This window comes from Natator depressus, chromosome 6 (genome assembly GCF_965152275.1).
Source record: "Natator depressus isolate rNatDep1 chromosome 6, rNatDep2.hap1, whole genome shotgun sequence".
Taxonomy (NCBI): Eukaryota; Metazoa; Chordata; order Testudines; family Cheloniidae; genus Natator; species Natator depressus.
Window position 1 is genome coordinate 62,670,964 of NC_134239.1, and position 16,607 is coordinate 62,687,570.

General features: G+C 42.7%; 1 protein-coding gene across 4 annotated transcripts in view; it reads right to left on the bottom strand.

Moving 5' to 3' along the window:
• Positions 1–16,607, bottom strand: part of PLEKHH1 (pleckstrin homology, MyTH4 and FERM domain containing H1) — an 82,491-nt gene that overhangs the window by 63,882 nt on the left and 2,002 nt on the right. For all 4 annotated transcript variants that reach the window (XM_074955514.1, XM_074955512.1, XM_074955510.1 and 1 more), the window contains exon 2: positions 8,902–9,069. In XM_074955514.1, the coding sequence (XP_074811615.1) occupies positions 8,902–9,027 (126 nt within the window). In that variant the 5' untranslated portion in view covers positions 9,028–9,069. The remainder of the gene's footprint in view (positions 1–8,901; positions 9,070–16,607) is intronic.

Genomic DNA, 16,607 nt, shown 5'->3' on the forward strand with positions numbered 1-16,607 from the left:
AAAGATTCAGTTTATCTAAACTCCCCAAAGCTTAGATGCTTGTCCCAAACTCTTCAGTCTGCACAAGATGAGATTAAACCCAGACCCTTGGAATCCAGGGCCCAATATCACAGGGAGCCTGGACAAAGCGATGAGTATGAAGCAGCAGATGGCAGTTCTGTGCACAGCTGTTTGCTGCTGGTCAGCTGCCTCACTTGAGAGAAAGATCAATAACTCAGAGTAGAAGACAAGCTCTCTAGGAGAGGAGTGGTAGGAGCAAGAGACTGTTCTGGGGAGGCGACAGGGTTTTGGGGTAGCCTTTTGGTAGTTCTGGGTACTATGATTTAGTCTTAATCCACCCTGGGTCTGCAAAAAATGTTGGAAGCCTCACAAGAACATGTTTTCATATGAAGCTTCCAGTACTTCCTAATGTCCTTACAGAAGAAGGCATGAGGACAAATTGGAGAGTCCAGTGGAGGGCAACAAAAATGATTAGGGGACTGGGGCACATGATTTATGACGAGCGGCTGAGGGAACTGGGGTTATTTAGTCTGCAGAAGAGCGAGGGGGGATTTGATAGCAGCCTTCAATGACCTGAAGGGGGGTTCCAAAGAGGATGGAGCTAGGCTGTTCCCAGTGGTGGCAGATGACAGAACAAGACGCAATGGTCTCAAGTTGCAGTGGGGGAGGTCTAGGTTGGATATTAGGAAACACTATTTCACTAGGAGGGTGGTGAAGCACTAGAATGGGTTACCTAGGATGGTGGTGGAATCTCCATCCTTAGAGGTTTTTAAGGCCCGGCTTGACAAAGCCTTGGCTGGGATGATTTAGTTGGTGTTGGTCCTGCTTTGAGGAGGGGATTGGACTAGATGACCTCCTGAGGTCTCTTCCAACCCTAATATTCTATGAGGCAGAAGCACGTGGTAGCAGATAGACAGTTGTAGTTGAGCTCATGTAACACTGACAGACCCCAGTCGTTGGTGGGCGGGATCAAACCTGGGGCCTCTGGAGCTTAGTGCATTAGCCTCTACCACAAGAGCTAAAAGCCAACTGGCTGTTACCTAAGGCTGTAGAGCAGACTTATTTTATCTCTCTCTTTAAGTGGCCTCAGTGCCACTAGATGGGACAGAACACCACACCCAAGAGGTGTGTGGGTTACAAAAAGAACTAAGAACAGGGATACCTGGTGTGACATTGCACTCCATATGCTTTATGGAAATATGCTTATGAATATGATGTAATTGGAATATGCTTTATGCAAAAGGTCTCTTGTAAGGTATCATTACAAAGCTTAAAATGTACTGAGTGTGTTCATCCTATTTGTATGCATGCATCGTTCTTGTATCTGAAGCTAGAAATATGAAGTATAACTCTGAGGTCCTATTGTAATTATGCAAAGTGTAGGCCATTAATGGTGGTTTAGAATCTTGATGGCTCCCATTGACTAGAACAACTGGTTGTAGATGGTTTATTTACCTGCAAGCCTTTCTGTAAAGGTGTGGGGTGGGCTAGCCCGTGGATGTGTAATGAAGAATGAGGTCTCGCAGGACATGTGACCATGTCACCTGATACTGGAATCCATCTTAAATCTGGTACTTTTCCATTTAGAAGGAGGGGTGGGGATCCAGAGACACAAAAGATTCCCACCTTGTGCCAAAACTATAAAAAGGGATGGAGCAGGACAGGGGAGTGTGGGACAGTCATGAGAAAACCCCCGCTTTCCACCTAAGCTGTCTGCTGGAAGTAACAAGGACTGTACCACAGAAAGGATTGGGCCCAGACCAGGAAGGAGTCTAGTCTGTGAAAGAAGCTTATTGGAACATCTGAGGGTGAGATGATATCTGTAATCAGTTTCTTAATATATTAGGCTTAGACTTGCATGTTTTTGCTTGGTGACTTACTTTGTTCTGTCTATTATTACTTGAAACCATTTAAATCCTACTTTTTATGCTTAATAAAATCACTTTTGTTTATTAATGAACCCAGAGTAAGTGATTAATATCTGGAGTAGCAAACAGCTGTACATCTTTCTCTATCAGTGTTATAGAGGGCAGACACTTTATGAGTTTACCCCCATAAGCTTTATACAGAGTAAAATGGATTTATTTGGGGTTTGGATCCCATTGGGAGCTGGGTGTTCGGGTACTGGAGGCAGGTGACCTGCTAAGCTGTTTTCAGTTAAGTCTGCAGCTTTGGGGGCATGGACAGACCTGAGTCTGTGTTACAGCAGGCTAGCGTGTCTGGCTCAACAAAGCAGGGCTCTAGAGTCCCAAGCTGGCAGGGAAAACAGGCTCAGAGGTAGTCTCAGCACATCAGGTGACAGTCGCAAGGGGGTCTCTGTGACGGAACCTGTCACACCTGGGCTCTATTTATCTCTGAAATGATGTGTGACAGAGGACAAAATGTAAAGAGCGATTAAAGTTTGTGGGAGCAGCAGATCAGTCCCTTGGAAAAATTGGGCTTTAAGCATCTCAAGCTGATCACCTAAAATTAGTGCCATCTTCTTGAAAATGCGGTCATAAAACACTTCTGGGCACAAGTGTCCCCATATGTAAAATGAGAATGATGTTACTCCCCACCAGCCAGAGGGATTGTAAGCACTAGTTTAATTATTGTAGAGCATATTCATATCCTCAGATGGAAGGTAGCAGAGGGGTGTGTGTGTGCGCACGTACACACATTTCAATGATCAAACAGCAAACAAAATTATACACACTAAACTTAATGTTTGGTAGGGCTAGCATAAGATATCACAATGAGCACTAAATTCCCCTCATTTTCAGTGTTCTCAGCCAAGAGGCCAAGGCTTTAATGGGCCATGGAGCCTGACTCCTCTCCAGCTTGCAAAGGTAATCCGTCTAGGTGAGGATGGAATAGTCCAGCAGGGAAATGTTATGGAAGCTTGCCTGGCTACTGTCCATGCTGCACCTGTTCTGATTCCTGGCCAATCAGTCCTTGGTAATCTTGGCAGAGAAGTCAACTTGGAGGCTATTTAGTGTTAATGGTAGTGGTGGATCTTGTCATGTGAACATAAGTCCACTAAGACTGGAGATTCACCAATACATTTGTCATACAGTAGGCCACTGAATAGCCACCGCCAAATGGTAATAGCTTCTGACAGCTACCAGTATGGGCTACATGCAAACTAGGGACACTTTAAATGTGGAACAAAAATCAATGCTGGATGACCATTGTGTTAGAGTCAGGAGAGGAAATGGCTTTATGCCCTCACTGTTACCCACAAGATGGGCATTTCTGTGACTTTTCCCCCCTTGCCTGTATTGCTTAATTTTATAGAAACATCCCCCACCTTATAATTCAAATGAGCATGGAGTTGACAGCTCAAAATGCACCCATGCTCTCTTGCTGAGTGTACCTTTGGGACTTGTCATCCTGGATTTGGGTCTTTACCAGATGCTGTTGAATATCCTAGGTATGTAACCATCTATTAATTCCTGCAGGATTAACTCTTCCTGCTGTGATACCATTATCTCCCACAAGATAAGCAGGACTGGAGCAGGTCAGGATCTGGATGATAGATTTCCAAGAAAACTCATGATTTTTCAGGAAGTATTGGCTTTTCTTCCCTCTGAAGTGGCATCATGCTAGCTGGCTTAGTACTACTCTAACTGGTGACTTTTGAAGGATATAAAACTGAGGTCATGACTACTTGTGGTCACTAAAGATTCCACACTTTCTGTAAGATTGAGGTGACCAGGCTAAATTACAGATGAGTTAAATTCTGACACCCTAACTCCCCATGCAGTTTAAAGTGAACGGATAGTCTTCACTTCCTGTACTAACCGGTTGTGTATCTTTGCTATGTATCACCTAACTCACAGGGCCTGCGGTGAGACTTAATATACTCCTGTTTGTAAGGCTCTTTGACATTCCTTGGGGAATTAATAATACTTAGTATTTATATAGCTTCTTCCATTTTAAAATCTGAAAATACTTCATAATTATACAGATAGGGAAACTGAGTCACACTTATGAAGTGACTTGTCCCCAGACACACAGCAAATCAGTTGAAGAACCAGGATTAAAAGGCCTCTCTCCCAACTCCATTCCTGTACTTCCACCATTATCCCATGCTATCTCCTGCATATGCTACAGAAAGGCAAAGATTTGTCATTCAAATGTCTCAAAATGAAGCTGCGTCAAAGCCCCATGGCCATATTAAACCCAAGAGTATAAGAGGCTCTTCAAAGGATTGCTATAAGATGCATCCCTCTTCCATACAAACAAGAGAGAAGCCATGCAACTGGTCCCTCTAAAGGCTGCGTAGGAACCTGCCTGCCACGTACATGAACAGACCTCTGCTCATATGTTCAGTCAGGCATTCAAAATAAAACCAAGGCTTAAAGTTAATTTGTTGCTCAGCTTTTTTGTGTGTTCTTTTTTCTGAGAGGCCCACAGCTCACTTGTAACCAGGTCATCATGCTGCCATGGCAACAGTCTGCCATGTCACTCACCAACAGATGATTATCCCCCTCTGTGTGTGTGAGAAACCCAGAGAGTGGAAATAAATGCCTGTACCAAAGACACACAATCCCTGATGATGTACACATGCTCCTAGAACCCAGTCTCTAGCACCTATGGTGGGCTGAGGGGAATGCAGAACTTTCTCATAAAGACATGGTATTTTAGTATCTTTGACATAGTTATTAAGGACCTGATTCTACAAACACCTAAATCTTAGTAACTTTACTCATATAGTTAAGTTTCCGTGGGATCAGGCTGTCAATACGTAATCTCACAAGTGCAACTCCACTTCCCCTGTCCAAAACTGCATGGAAGGGACACTGGGTTAAATTGTATTAGCTTTATAAACATTCCTTATGTTACAAGCAGCACTGTAGATTATTCAGTCTGAAACCCTTTTTAACATTTAATGTATTTGCATCATAAAATGTAGAGTATTACCAGCCACAAGGGTTCAAAAATCATTAGTCAGATCAGACCCCCATAAAATATCATTAGATTGGCTTAAAAACCCAAACGCTTTATTTGCCTTCTGGTTTCCAAGTCTTTACAGTACATGTGGTTCACTTTTTCAAACTTTTATCCACAGCTATGAGGGCTAAACATTTTTGAAAGCTGAGATTCTCTTGATTCTAACAGGCAAGGCTTCATTATCATTTGTATTTCCCTAGCACTTGGGAACCGCAGCCATGGACCAGGAATGCATGGTGCTAGGCTGTCCCTGGCCCAAAAAGAGTTTACAATCTAAGTAAGAAATATCAAATATTACAAGACTTGTGCTAAAATTGGCAACACTACCTGTGGAGTATTTTCACTTCACTTGGATAGCAATGCTAGACTGGTCAGTTTTACTCTGGTTCACTTTCCAGTTCTCTCAGTGCTATAATGTTTAGGTTGCAAATACTGTAAAGGGATGGTTGCTTAACAACTTGTTTCCCTTGGAATAAAAAAAATGGAAGTATTTGTATTGTCTTAAATTATGCAATAGCTATTTCTTTTTGGGCAATTTTTTTTTCTTTTTAAAAATTTCAGGTAAAGTTCCATAACTGGTGCCAGTTAATTTTGCTATTATCTTCAATAGGAGCAGGAGTGGTTTTATATGGCTGAACAAATTTACTAAAAATTTATATATTAAAGTGTCACTGTTCTGATATCTCCGTAACCATTACATTGATACTTCTCAACAACTTGGCAGAAGTAGGGACTTCCAGGAAGTAGATCTGAGCTGAGTTGCAAGAGACTGTCCACTCAGGGTGATAAGGTAGCAATTTTGGCACACAGAGGGGTTCTACTCTGCAGTGAGGGGAGGGGGAAGAGATTTGGAGCAGGGGTGTGTGGGAGGGAAAGATATATGGGAGCTGAGAAAACACTGTTCTAGTCCCTCATCATAGAGCCCTAGAGATGAGTGTCCTTGTCCTGACAGCACTAAGGATCGGATCACAAACAAATGCACACAACCCAAATATTTTTCTCTGTTCATCTATTAAACAGATGAATGGAAATTGCCAAGGGGTGTCAGTTTGGGATGATGTGAAGGGGACACCTATCCACTGAATGGGAGTAAGCATTTGCCCTCTACATCCCCAGCACACTCATTTCACATAGGCCAGTGGTTCCCAAATGGAGGCTTGTGGACTACTGGGAATCTATAAGGCACTTCCTGGTCATCTGCAGAATGCTGGTCAGTCATATCATGCTGGTCCTCCTTGTTTTCAGCAGCTTATACGTAGTTCAGGGTCTTCATTGTAAAGAAGAGCCTGGAGGACTGTAATAGCAGCTGAAAAGAAGGAAGAGGAGCCAGCCACCAGCAAGTGAGGAATGTCCAGGAAAGAAGGGAATGAGGCAGCCCAGGCAGTACGACCAGGGGAAGGAGAGGTACCAGCTGAAAGAGAAATCTGTGTGGTACAGGAGAAGGAGAGACAGACAGACATTCTCAGAAGAGGTGGGGTAGGGGTTGGGGGAAGAGGAAGAACCAGAACAGAGAGAGGGAGGAAGAGCTGAAATGAAGAGCAAAAACAGACAGTAGGATTCTCTCTCCTCAAAAAGAACACTTATTACCTTCAGCTAAACAAACAGATGCTCTCCTAATATACCCTTTCCATGTAAGCAATTGCCATAGTTGCTACAAGGCTGGTAAGAGACTGTGAATGAGGAGGGAGTGAGTCTGCAGACAGTCTTCCAGTTCAGAGAGATTGAACCCCTGACCCAGGCCACCTAACCACCATCAGATGGTGGAGAATCTGTATTCAGCAGGGGCACTGTGTACTGTAAAACTTCACTTGGACAAGCAAGTTCACATATGTCCTGAAACCTGACCCTTACCTTGTCCTCCTCTCCTCTCCCCTCCTGATATATGTTAAGTATATGGGGCCCCGCTCTTTGACCTTTCATTAAACCACATCACAAAGCCATACAGCTGGTTACAGAGTAACTTGATCACTGAACCAAACTGTTGAGATTAGGGAACAAAGGGCCTATTGCTTTGACTGAAGGGCTGGATTAGCCCCAGAGTCGCTTCCCTTTCAATAGCAGGGGGCTCCCTGAAGCTGGTGACTATCCCACTGTCCTTGGCCAGGATTTTCATCAAAGGTTCTATGGAGGGGAGAGTCAAACAGGCGTATGGTGTGTTCATGCTCCAGAAGGAGATTTAATAAACAGTTTCATTAGTTTGATGTGGATTTAGTCTAAGAATTTCCATGGAAAGAAATAAAACTAGGAAGTGGCTATACACAGCCTAAGAAATGAGGCTTAGATTTCCTTGGTGTCATAAAAGCTGGTCTGGCTGCCTTAATACCAGACCTACACTCTGGCTCTGTACAGTGTGTAAAGTTTGCTTAGCTGGCTGGCTTTAAAACTGGTTAGAAAGTGTCCCCAGTATGGACAGGCCTTGGAGGAGCTCAGCTCAGATGCTGCCTTCCCAAAATGAAGTGAGCTGAGAGTTTCTCAGACCTGTATGAAGTGTGGAATGAACAGGACTGGAACGCTCTATATCATGTTAGTGCAAATGTAATTAAAGTGAAAGTAAGATTGAAAGTCACTACAGGGGTTGAGATAACTGTGCTTTCTGAAGGAATGTACAAACAAGGGTTCCTAATGTAAAATGGAGCAAAACTGATGTAGGTCACAATTATCATCAGGGACAGATTAAAAGTGTTAGGATGTCTGCAGCTTGCCTACTTAACTGTGACTGAAGGAAATTGCTACCACCATACAAATAACTGATTGGCTGAACCCTCTTAAATTGGATTATCATAAACCACGTTGGATCCAGTAAGGGAATCAAAAGCAAACTATAAGCTGTATTAATACAGGCATGAGGTTAATAAAAGGGGTCCCAGCAAAACTGCATGTGGCTGAAAGTACTATTCTTAATTTCTAAAGGTTAATCCTGTGCCTTATGCTTTGTGGGAACCTGTAGAAAGGCAGTTACTAGAGCTACACTAGCAGGAAATAATTTCACATGAAGAGTTCAAGGAATGAGCTTTGACTTGCAGCCCTCTGTAGAACATAAATAAACCTGCTGTTACCAGAGCATTTCAATCTCACTTTCCAGACAGATGGTGTTTTCCCCTCTTCAAAACACTGATAAATTAAAAAATATAATCTCAGAGAAAAAGAAATCCAGGGGGAGGAGGAGGAGGAGGGTGTGTGTGTGTGTGTGTGTGTAACACAGCATATCAAAAGTAAAAACCTCCTTCTCTCTTCCTCCCCAACTTTTTGAGTGAATTTTAAAGTGAGGGACAGACAAAAAGTAGTTTTTTTAAGACAGAAAGGTGCTGTACAAGCTTCCCCTGCACAACACTGATAATGCATCTCAGTCCTGAGCGGCTGTTCCCCTTGACAGTTTTGGCCTGGGACCTGACACAACTATCACGATACAGCATAGTTCTGTACCCCTCTAAGTTCTTCTAATACCAACCCAATCCGGACCTGCAGCATCCTCCGCTATTGTTGGCCCAAGATCCAAATCAACTCTGCTATTGTGTCTATGCCCTACAGTAGCCAGAGTCATTCCCTGGATAGAGACTGCCAATTGTGCCAGACTATGTGGTGGTGTGGATAAACAAGAAGCTGGAATGAGCCTGCAAAACTCCTTTCATTTGTGACTTGAGACAAAATCTCAACAAAGGTCTCCGGAGGTGAAAATTTAAAATATTAAATTCCAGTGAGCCACTAAGGAGCCTTTGCATTAAATGAGTCTGATGGTATAATAGGTCAGATGCACAGGACCCAATTTTCATCTACACTAATGCCACTTTATACCACGCTGGGAGGCACATCACCATCAGGCTCTTTAACAATATAAAGTGATTATAGTGTAAGTGGGAATTAGGTCCAGATGTAGTACAACTGACTGATTGTTCTTGCTCATTGATTTCACCACATAGCCCAGTAATAGGTAGGTAGACATGTTCTAGTACATAGCTTTGGCCTCACCTTCTCAGCTAGTAACTCTCGGATCTTGCTAGCCTGCAGACGGAATTTGAAGAGCTGGGATTCCAATGCGAGGCACCGTTTCTGCCAGTCCATGCAGCTGCTGTTCTCCATTGCAAGCTCTGCCATGGCAAAGCTCTTCGTCTCCTTAGGCAGATCCTCCAAGGTACTCTTTAAAGAGAAAAGAAAAATACAAACTTTGAAATGGTTATCCTGGCAGGGTTTTTCTCCATTAGTTCCTGTCCGAGAGCATGTAGGGGAGATGCCTTCTCCCAAAGCTTTTGGCTTTAGCCTACTTTGTAGAGAGTTGAATAGTGTAGGTTTCCACCATGCTATTGTGGGGTGTCCTCCTGAAGCCATCCTACCTTTAACACAAGATCTCCAGCACAGCCACTAGGACTGGTAGTCAACATGGACTATCATGAGACAAAGCTTTGTTAATGTTAAGGTTTTTAAACTAAGAGCTGGGGGAAAGCCGACAGGTGAGAGGAGCACACGGTTGGGACAGAGACATTCCTTAGGGGACAATCTATTAATTATATCCTAGTAAGGACGAGAGGATCGAAGATGATAAAATACATGTAGGATCTGATGAGAAACAGTCAAATGAAAGAGTCCCATTCACTTACATCACATAATGGAAGACAGCAAAAAAGTGACAATTTTTTTAAAGTACTTATACACAAATGCTAGAAGTCTAAAATCTAAGATGGGTGAACTTGAGTGCCTCATATTAAGTGAGAATATATTAATATAATAAGCATCACAGACACTTGGTGGAATGAGGATAATCGATGGGACATAGTAATACCAAGGTACAATATATCGGAAGGACAGACTAGGCATATTGGTGGGGGAGTGGCATTATATGAAGTAAAAATCTTAAACGACTCACACTGTACCATGGAATCTCTATGGATAGTAATTCCATGCTTGAATAATAAGAATATAGCAGTAGGGACATACTACCGACCACCTGACCAGGATGGGGATAGTGGCAATGAAATGCTCAGGGAAATTTGAGAGGCTACACAAATTTTAAAAACGCAATAATAATGGGAGATTTTAACTATCCTAACTTTTAACTATTAGGAAGGCCAAAAAAGAATTTGAAGAACAGCTAGCCAAAGACTCAAAAAGTAACAGCAAAAAAAATTGTTTAAGTGTATCAGAAGCAGGAAGCCTGCTAAACAACCAGTGGGGCTACTAGACGATAGAAATGCTAAAGGACCGCTCAAGGATGATAAGGCCATTACAGAGAGACTAAATTAATTCTTTACATGGGTCTTCATGGATGAGGACGTGAGGGAGATTCCCAAACCTGACCCATTCTTTTTAGGTGACAAATCTGAAGAACTGTCCCAGATTGAGGTGTCATTGGAGGAGGTTTGGAACAAATTGATAAATTAAACAGTAATAAGTCACCAGGATCAGATGGTATTCACTCAAGAGTTCTGAAGGAACTAAAATGTGAAATTGCAGAACCACTAACTGTGGTAGGTAACCTATCATTTAAATCAGCTTCTGTACCAGATGACTGGAGGCTGGCTAATGTGATGCCAGTTTTTAAAAGGGGCTCCAGAGGCAATCCTGGCAATTACAGGCCAGTAAGCCTAACTTCAGGACCAGACAAATTGTTTGAAGCTATATTAAAGAACAGAATTATCAGACACATAGATGAACACAATTAGTTGGGGGAAGAGTCAACATGGTTTTTGTAAAGGGAAGTCATGCCTCTCTAATCTACTAGAATTCTTTGAGGGGGGTCAACAAGCATGTGGACAAGGGTGATCCAATGGATATAGTATACTTCAACTGCCAGAAAGCCTTTGACAAGGTCCTTTAGAAAAGACTCTAAGCAAAGTAAGCAGTCATGGGATAAGAGTGAAGGTCCTCTCATGGATCAGTAACTGGTTAAAAGACAGGAAATAAAGGGTAGGAATAAATGGTCAGTTTTCAGAATGGAGAGAGGTAAATAGTGGTGTCTCCCAGGGATCTGTACTGAGACCAGTACGATTCAACGTATTCATAAATGATCTGGAAAAAAAGGGATAAACAGTGAGGTTGCAAAATTCGCAGATGATACACAAATACTCAAGATAATTAAGTCCAAAGCAGACTGCGAAGAGTTACAAAGGGATCTCACAAAACTGGATGACTGGGCAATAAAATGGCAGATGAAATTCAATGTTGATAAATGCAAAGCAATGCACATTGGACAACATAATCCCAGCGATACATATAAAATGGGGTCTAAATTAGCTATTACCACTCTAAAAAGAGAGCTTGAAGTCATTGTGGATAGTTCTCTGAACACATCCACTTGGGGATGTTCAAAATTTGAACACTGATCTGAATTTTTAGCAAATGGCCCCTGATGAACCAATATCCCAGATTCTGAGTGGAAGTCTAGGAGAGAGTAGTTCCTCTTGTCACTGAAGAGAGCCAGGATGGATTGTGCTTCCCTAAGCACAATCCCTCCTAGAGCCACTCCTGGGCAGCTTGGCTCCACTCTAGCACCAGTGCCACCAAGCATGTACATTACACACTTGGTCCGGTCCCTTTGTATCTTAAATGGGTTGGATGAAGTGGATACATATGATCATTAACTGGAAGATAGGACTTCTCACTCACAGAAATAGGGTGAATTGGAAAGGCATGCTGAGATTTCCAGTCAACAGGAGCAGGACAGATAGAAAACTCAATCTATCCTGACTCAGTGGAAGAGTGAGTTGGGGACAGGTACTTCTGGACTGTAAGTGAGAATAAAACGCAATATGTTGTCAGTACTTTGGGATTAGGGAAGGTCCAGTTTCTGGTCTTTATACAGAAAATAGGATGCTGGTGCTTCTAGTTAATAGTGGGTAGATGAACTGAGTGGGAGGATGTTCTGTAGTTGGATCTATGAACTAAATGTGGTGCGTTGGTAGTGGTCTGAAAATCTGTAACCATATTAGCAGTCTAGAGTGCAGAATGGGTGGGTAAGAGAGTTCCTAGTCTATATTCTGTGGCTGAGCAGGGATGTGGGGACAGAGTTATGGTTGAATATGCAACGTGATGTATTAGTAAATAACTTTACGGAGATTGTATGAACATAAGAACAGCCATACTGGGTCAGACCAAGGGTCCATCTAGCCCAATTTCTGGTCTTCTGACAGTGGCCAATGCCAGGTGCTTCAGAGGGAATGAACAGAACAGGTAATCATCAAGTGATCCATCCCCTGTCGCCCAGTCCCAGCTTCTAGCAAACAGAAATTAGGGACACATCAGAGCATGGTTTTGCATCCCTGCCCATCCTGGCTAATAGCCATTGATAGACTTATCCTCCATTAATTTATCTAGTTCTTTTTTGAACCCTGTTATAGTCTTTGCCAGAGGGTGTTGTGAAGGCTAAAAGTTTCACAGGTTGACTGTGCGTTGTGTGAAGAAATACTTCCTTTTGTTTGTTTTAAACCTGCTACCTTTGAATTTCATTTGGTGATCCCTAGTTCTTGTGTTATGAGTAACTAGCACTTCCTTATTTACTTTCTCTACACCACTCACAATTTTATAGACCTCTATCATATCCCCCCTTAGTTGTCTCTTTTCCAAGCTGAAAAGTCCCAGTTTTATTAATCTCTCCTGATATGGAAGCTGTTCCCTGCCCCCAATCATTTTTGTTGCCCTTCTCTGTACCTTTTCCAATATATCTTTTTTGAGATGGGGCAACCAGATCTGCATGCAGTATTCAAGATGTGGGTGTACCATGGATTTATACAGAGGCAATATGATATTTTCCCATCTTATTATCTATCCCTTTCCTGATGATTCCCAATAGTCTGTTAGCTTTTTTGACTGCTGCTGCACTGTAACCTTTCCCAGCAGGACTTACACATTGGCAGGCTGTGGGAATCTAAATATGAAAACCTGCTGCTATGTGGGGAAAACTGGGAGGATGGGGGATAGGGACGGACACAGACATATTTGTCTCTTGACTAAATATTTAAAGTTCACATAGCCAGAGAGAGTCCACTTCATTAGGAGGCCAGGGGCTTAGTGTCCTCCTGCATGACAGCAGTCACGGTAGGGCAAACCTTTGGCTGCAAGCTATTCAAGTGTTGCAGAGAATAGGGGAGATAAAGCCTCATTCATTAGGCTTTTGGAGAAACTGGCACTGTTACCTAGACTGGAGCATATTCAACTAAGTTTATGCTTCCGTTTGCAAACTATAATGTCCCCATTCCATCTCCCCAGGATCACATGCCTAACACAGTCCGAGTAATCAAGGATGAAGATGACCTTTTGGTAGAGCTGGGCAAATACCTTAAATATGTTCCCCAAATATTTACTTGACTAAAACTTGGGATTTGTTTTGTCCTTTGACTGCACCTCTTTCATGTTCGTATCCCACAAATATTCTAATGCATAAGTTTACTAGCATGAATGGTTGCCAAAACAGTGAATTTACAGCACTATATACTTTCCACAACTATTCTGAATTTTGAACTTTCAGTTGCAAGTACTTACATTGGAGGAGTATAACTCCTGGAATGGTTCCCAATCAGGAAACAGAAATAATACCATGTGACCTTCTTTACTTAAAACCATCTAGCCAAACTAGGTTGGCAGTATAGGGGGCTGAGAAAAATTGTGTCTGGAGGACCCTGACAATTTTTCATGGATTTAGGGGACCTATTGTGTCCTAATATAGCAGCTGTAAAACAAGGGTGATTTCTTTACAATGGGAAGTAGCCTGTTTGAGAACAGAAAGAGAGGCAGCCTCAGCAAACTTATTAAAAGTTATTGCACACAGAGGGAACACAGCTGGATCTAGGCAGTGGTAGCAGGGACTTTGGGAGCTTACTTGCTATTTAGGGTGCAGAGTGCTAAATAGTTGGGACATTTTTAACCAAAAACCTCCACTGCAGGTTTCTTAAGGTCTAAGGTGTTACAGAGAAGACAGTCCACTCATTCAATGCAGAGAGCTATGCATCAAGAGACCTGGGCTCTCCTGCCAGCTCTGCTGTTGACTCATACTAGGATACTAAACATTATCTCCCTGCGCTTCATTTCCACCCCCATCCTTCCCAACCTATAAATGGAGGAGTAATAAAAATGTATCCACCTTTGTTAAAACACTCTGGATGAAAATATGGAAGGTATAATAACTTGAGTTTTAAATTTTTGGATAATTTCATGAGCAATAATCATATCAGTACCTATGCAGGCTACAATGAGGTACTCAAGTCTCTCACCTTCTGGCATGAGCTGGTTGCTGCAGTTCACTTCAGTTCCCAGAGGTCAGCTGTCCATATCATATACACTACCAACACCATTGTCGTTAGGTGGTGGTCTTGTTGACAGTCTCAGCAGAGAGGCTAAAATGAATGGGGTCACCTACTGAATTCCTTTCACACCCTGCAAGAGCTCTTTCCCAGACTGGGGGTGGAGTATGGTATGCCTATACGGTACCTTTATTGTGCAATCCATAAATAGATGACTTCAATATCCAAGGCTGTCAATCTAGCATCTTCCAATCCAGATGAAGTTCTCTCACTCACACATACACCCTAACGCACACCAAAGTGTTACAATCAGTGCTTAATTTGTGCTGGGGTTTGCCAGGTCTGAGCTCTGGCACCTCTAGGTTTGGCAGTTCATAGTCCCGGCGCCTCTGGGCTCCCAGCCAGCAACTGCCTCTCCAGCCACCCTGCTCTAAAGGCAGCGCAGGCATCAGCCATAGTGCAGAATAAGGGTGGAAATACCATACCATGCCACCCTTACTTCTGTGCTCCTGCTGGTGGTGGTGGTGCTGCCTTCAGAGCCGGGCACCCAATCAGCAGCCACCACTCTCAGGCTGCCCAGCTTGAACCCTGGCACCTCTTTCATTACAAATTAAGCACTGGTTACAAAGACATTTTGGTGCATTACCACGAAACACCATAAAATGATGCTAGTAAGGGTGGGTGAGCAGGGTGGAAAGGTGGAAAGTACAAGCCCAGTACTCCACTGTAGTTTAGACACTTAAAGGTTTGGCTCCCAGTTTCCTCAGGTACCAGATTCCAAGAACAATTTTCAGGGAGGATGTGGTGTTTTATCTTAGTATTGCAACAGTGGACCCATTACCCAGACAATCCAGCTATTGCAACAGATACAGATTCTTCCATCCCTCAGTGGGAACAAACTAGAACTGAAAGACAAAACATCCACAATCCTATGTCCTTGTTCACATCTAAAGAGATAAAACAGAACTGTGTAAAGGTCACAGCCATGGGTCAAAAACCCTGCATTTGACCTGCTTTATTTTTCTCCTCAGTAACTGCTTGCAAAGTTCTGATTTTTTTTTTTTAAGGTTTGTTTTCCAAATATATGCATGAGGAGTCTTACATACAAAATGAAGTAGAATCATTGAATTCAACCACCTAGAATCCACAAGCAACCTTACAATAATGAACTGGTGCGTGCTGCCTCGCCTACTTGTGTAATCCTACAATAACAAACTAGTGGAAGGCAAAAATATTCAACAAAGACACGGCTTTTAGTTACTGAGCCCCCAAACCAGCAAAGCACAGTTAAGTATGTCCTTGAGTAAGTAAGTAAATAGTCCAGTTTACTTCAATGGGACCTCACATGCTTACAGTTAAGCAGACACTTAATTGCTTTGCTGAACTGGGGCCTAAGTGAGAGAACAAGAATTCAAAAAAAGTGAGGCAAAATCCCTGAACATCATGAGCTTTAAGTCTACCATCACAAGATAGAAAGAGAGAACTTGTTCCTCTAGATGTAATCACCTCTGAGTCTTCTGCCGTCATCTTTAAACCTTAGAAGACTTGGGATCAGAACTTAAGTTCAGCCGAAGTAGTCTGGAGCCCGTAAATATTTTCAAACCTGAGGGAGCCCTGGCAACCCAAACCCTACCCCGACCTGGGGCTGAAGCCCTAAGCCCTAGTGTCCCATCCCTCCTCCCCCCAAGCTGGGCTGACCTGCCCATATTTTCACATGATCTGTGAATTAGAGTTCCACATCAAAATGCACGTTCATTTAATACAGGGGAGTGACATTGCTCAGGATCTGCATTGTATTGTGGGGCATGGAAGTAACAGACCTGTTCAAAGAATAACATTCTACAAGCCCCAGACCTAAAAACTATTCCAAAATAAGAGCTCGCTCCTCTCCACATCACATTTTGCACAGCCCAATACAGCAGGTATATCATTCTCACCCACACCATACACATACATATAGTCACAGTCTTCTAGGCACACCCACCACCACATCAGTGTTTACGTCTCTAGTGCCTGATATACACCATTACTCTAAAACCAGTGCATGTGCAATAGTCACGAAAGGTTGAACAACACTGTATAACTATGCTGCCTTATCAATGAAGTTAGAACTCTGTTCTAATGTGGCTCTTTGGACAGAGATAAGTGAAACCCTGCTCTCTTTTTATACTGGCATAAACAGATTTTAGCCTGACATCTTCATGCATAGATTTTAAGGCCAAAAGGGATTGTTATGATCATCTAGTCTGACCTCCTTTTAACACAGGCCAAAGAACCTCACCCAGTAATTTTGGCATATAGCCCATAACTTCTGGTTGAGCTATAACATATCATTTAGAAAATATCCCGTTTGGATTTAAAGACTGTGATGGAAAATCCACACAATCTAATTATATGGCTGAACTGTTCGTTTTCCTAATTTGATTTTACCCCATATGAAATGTT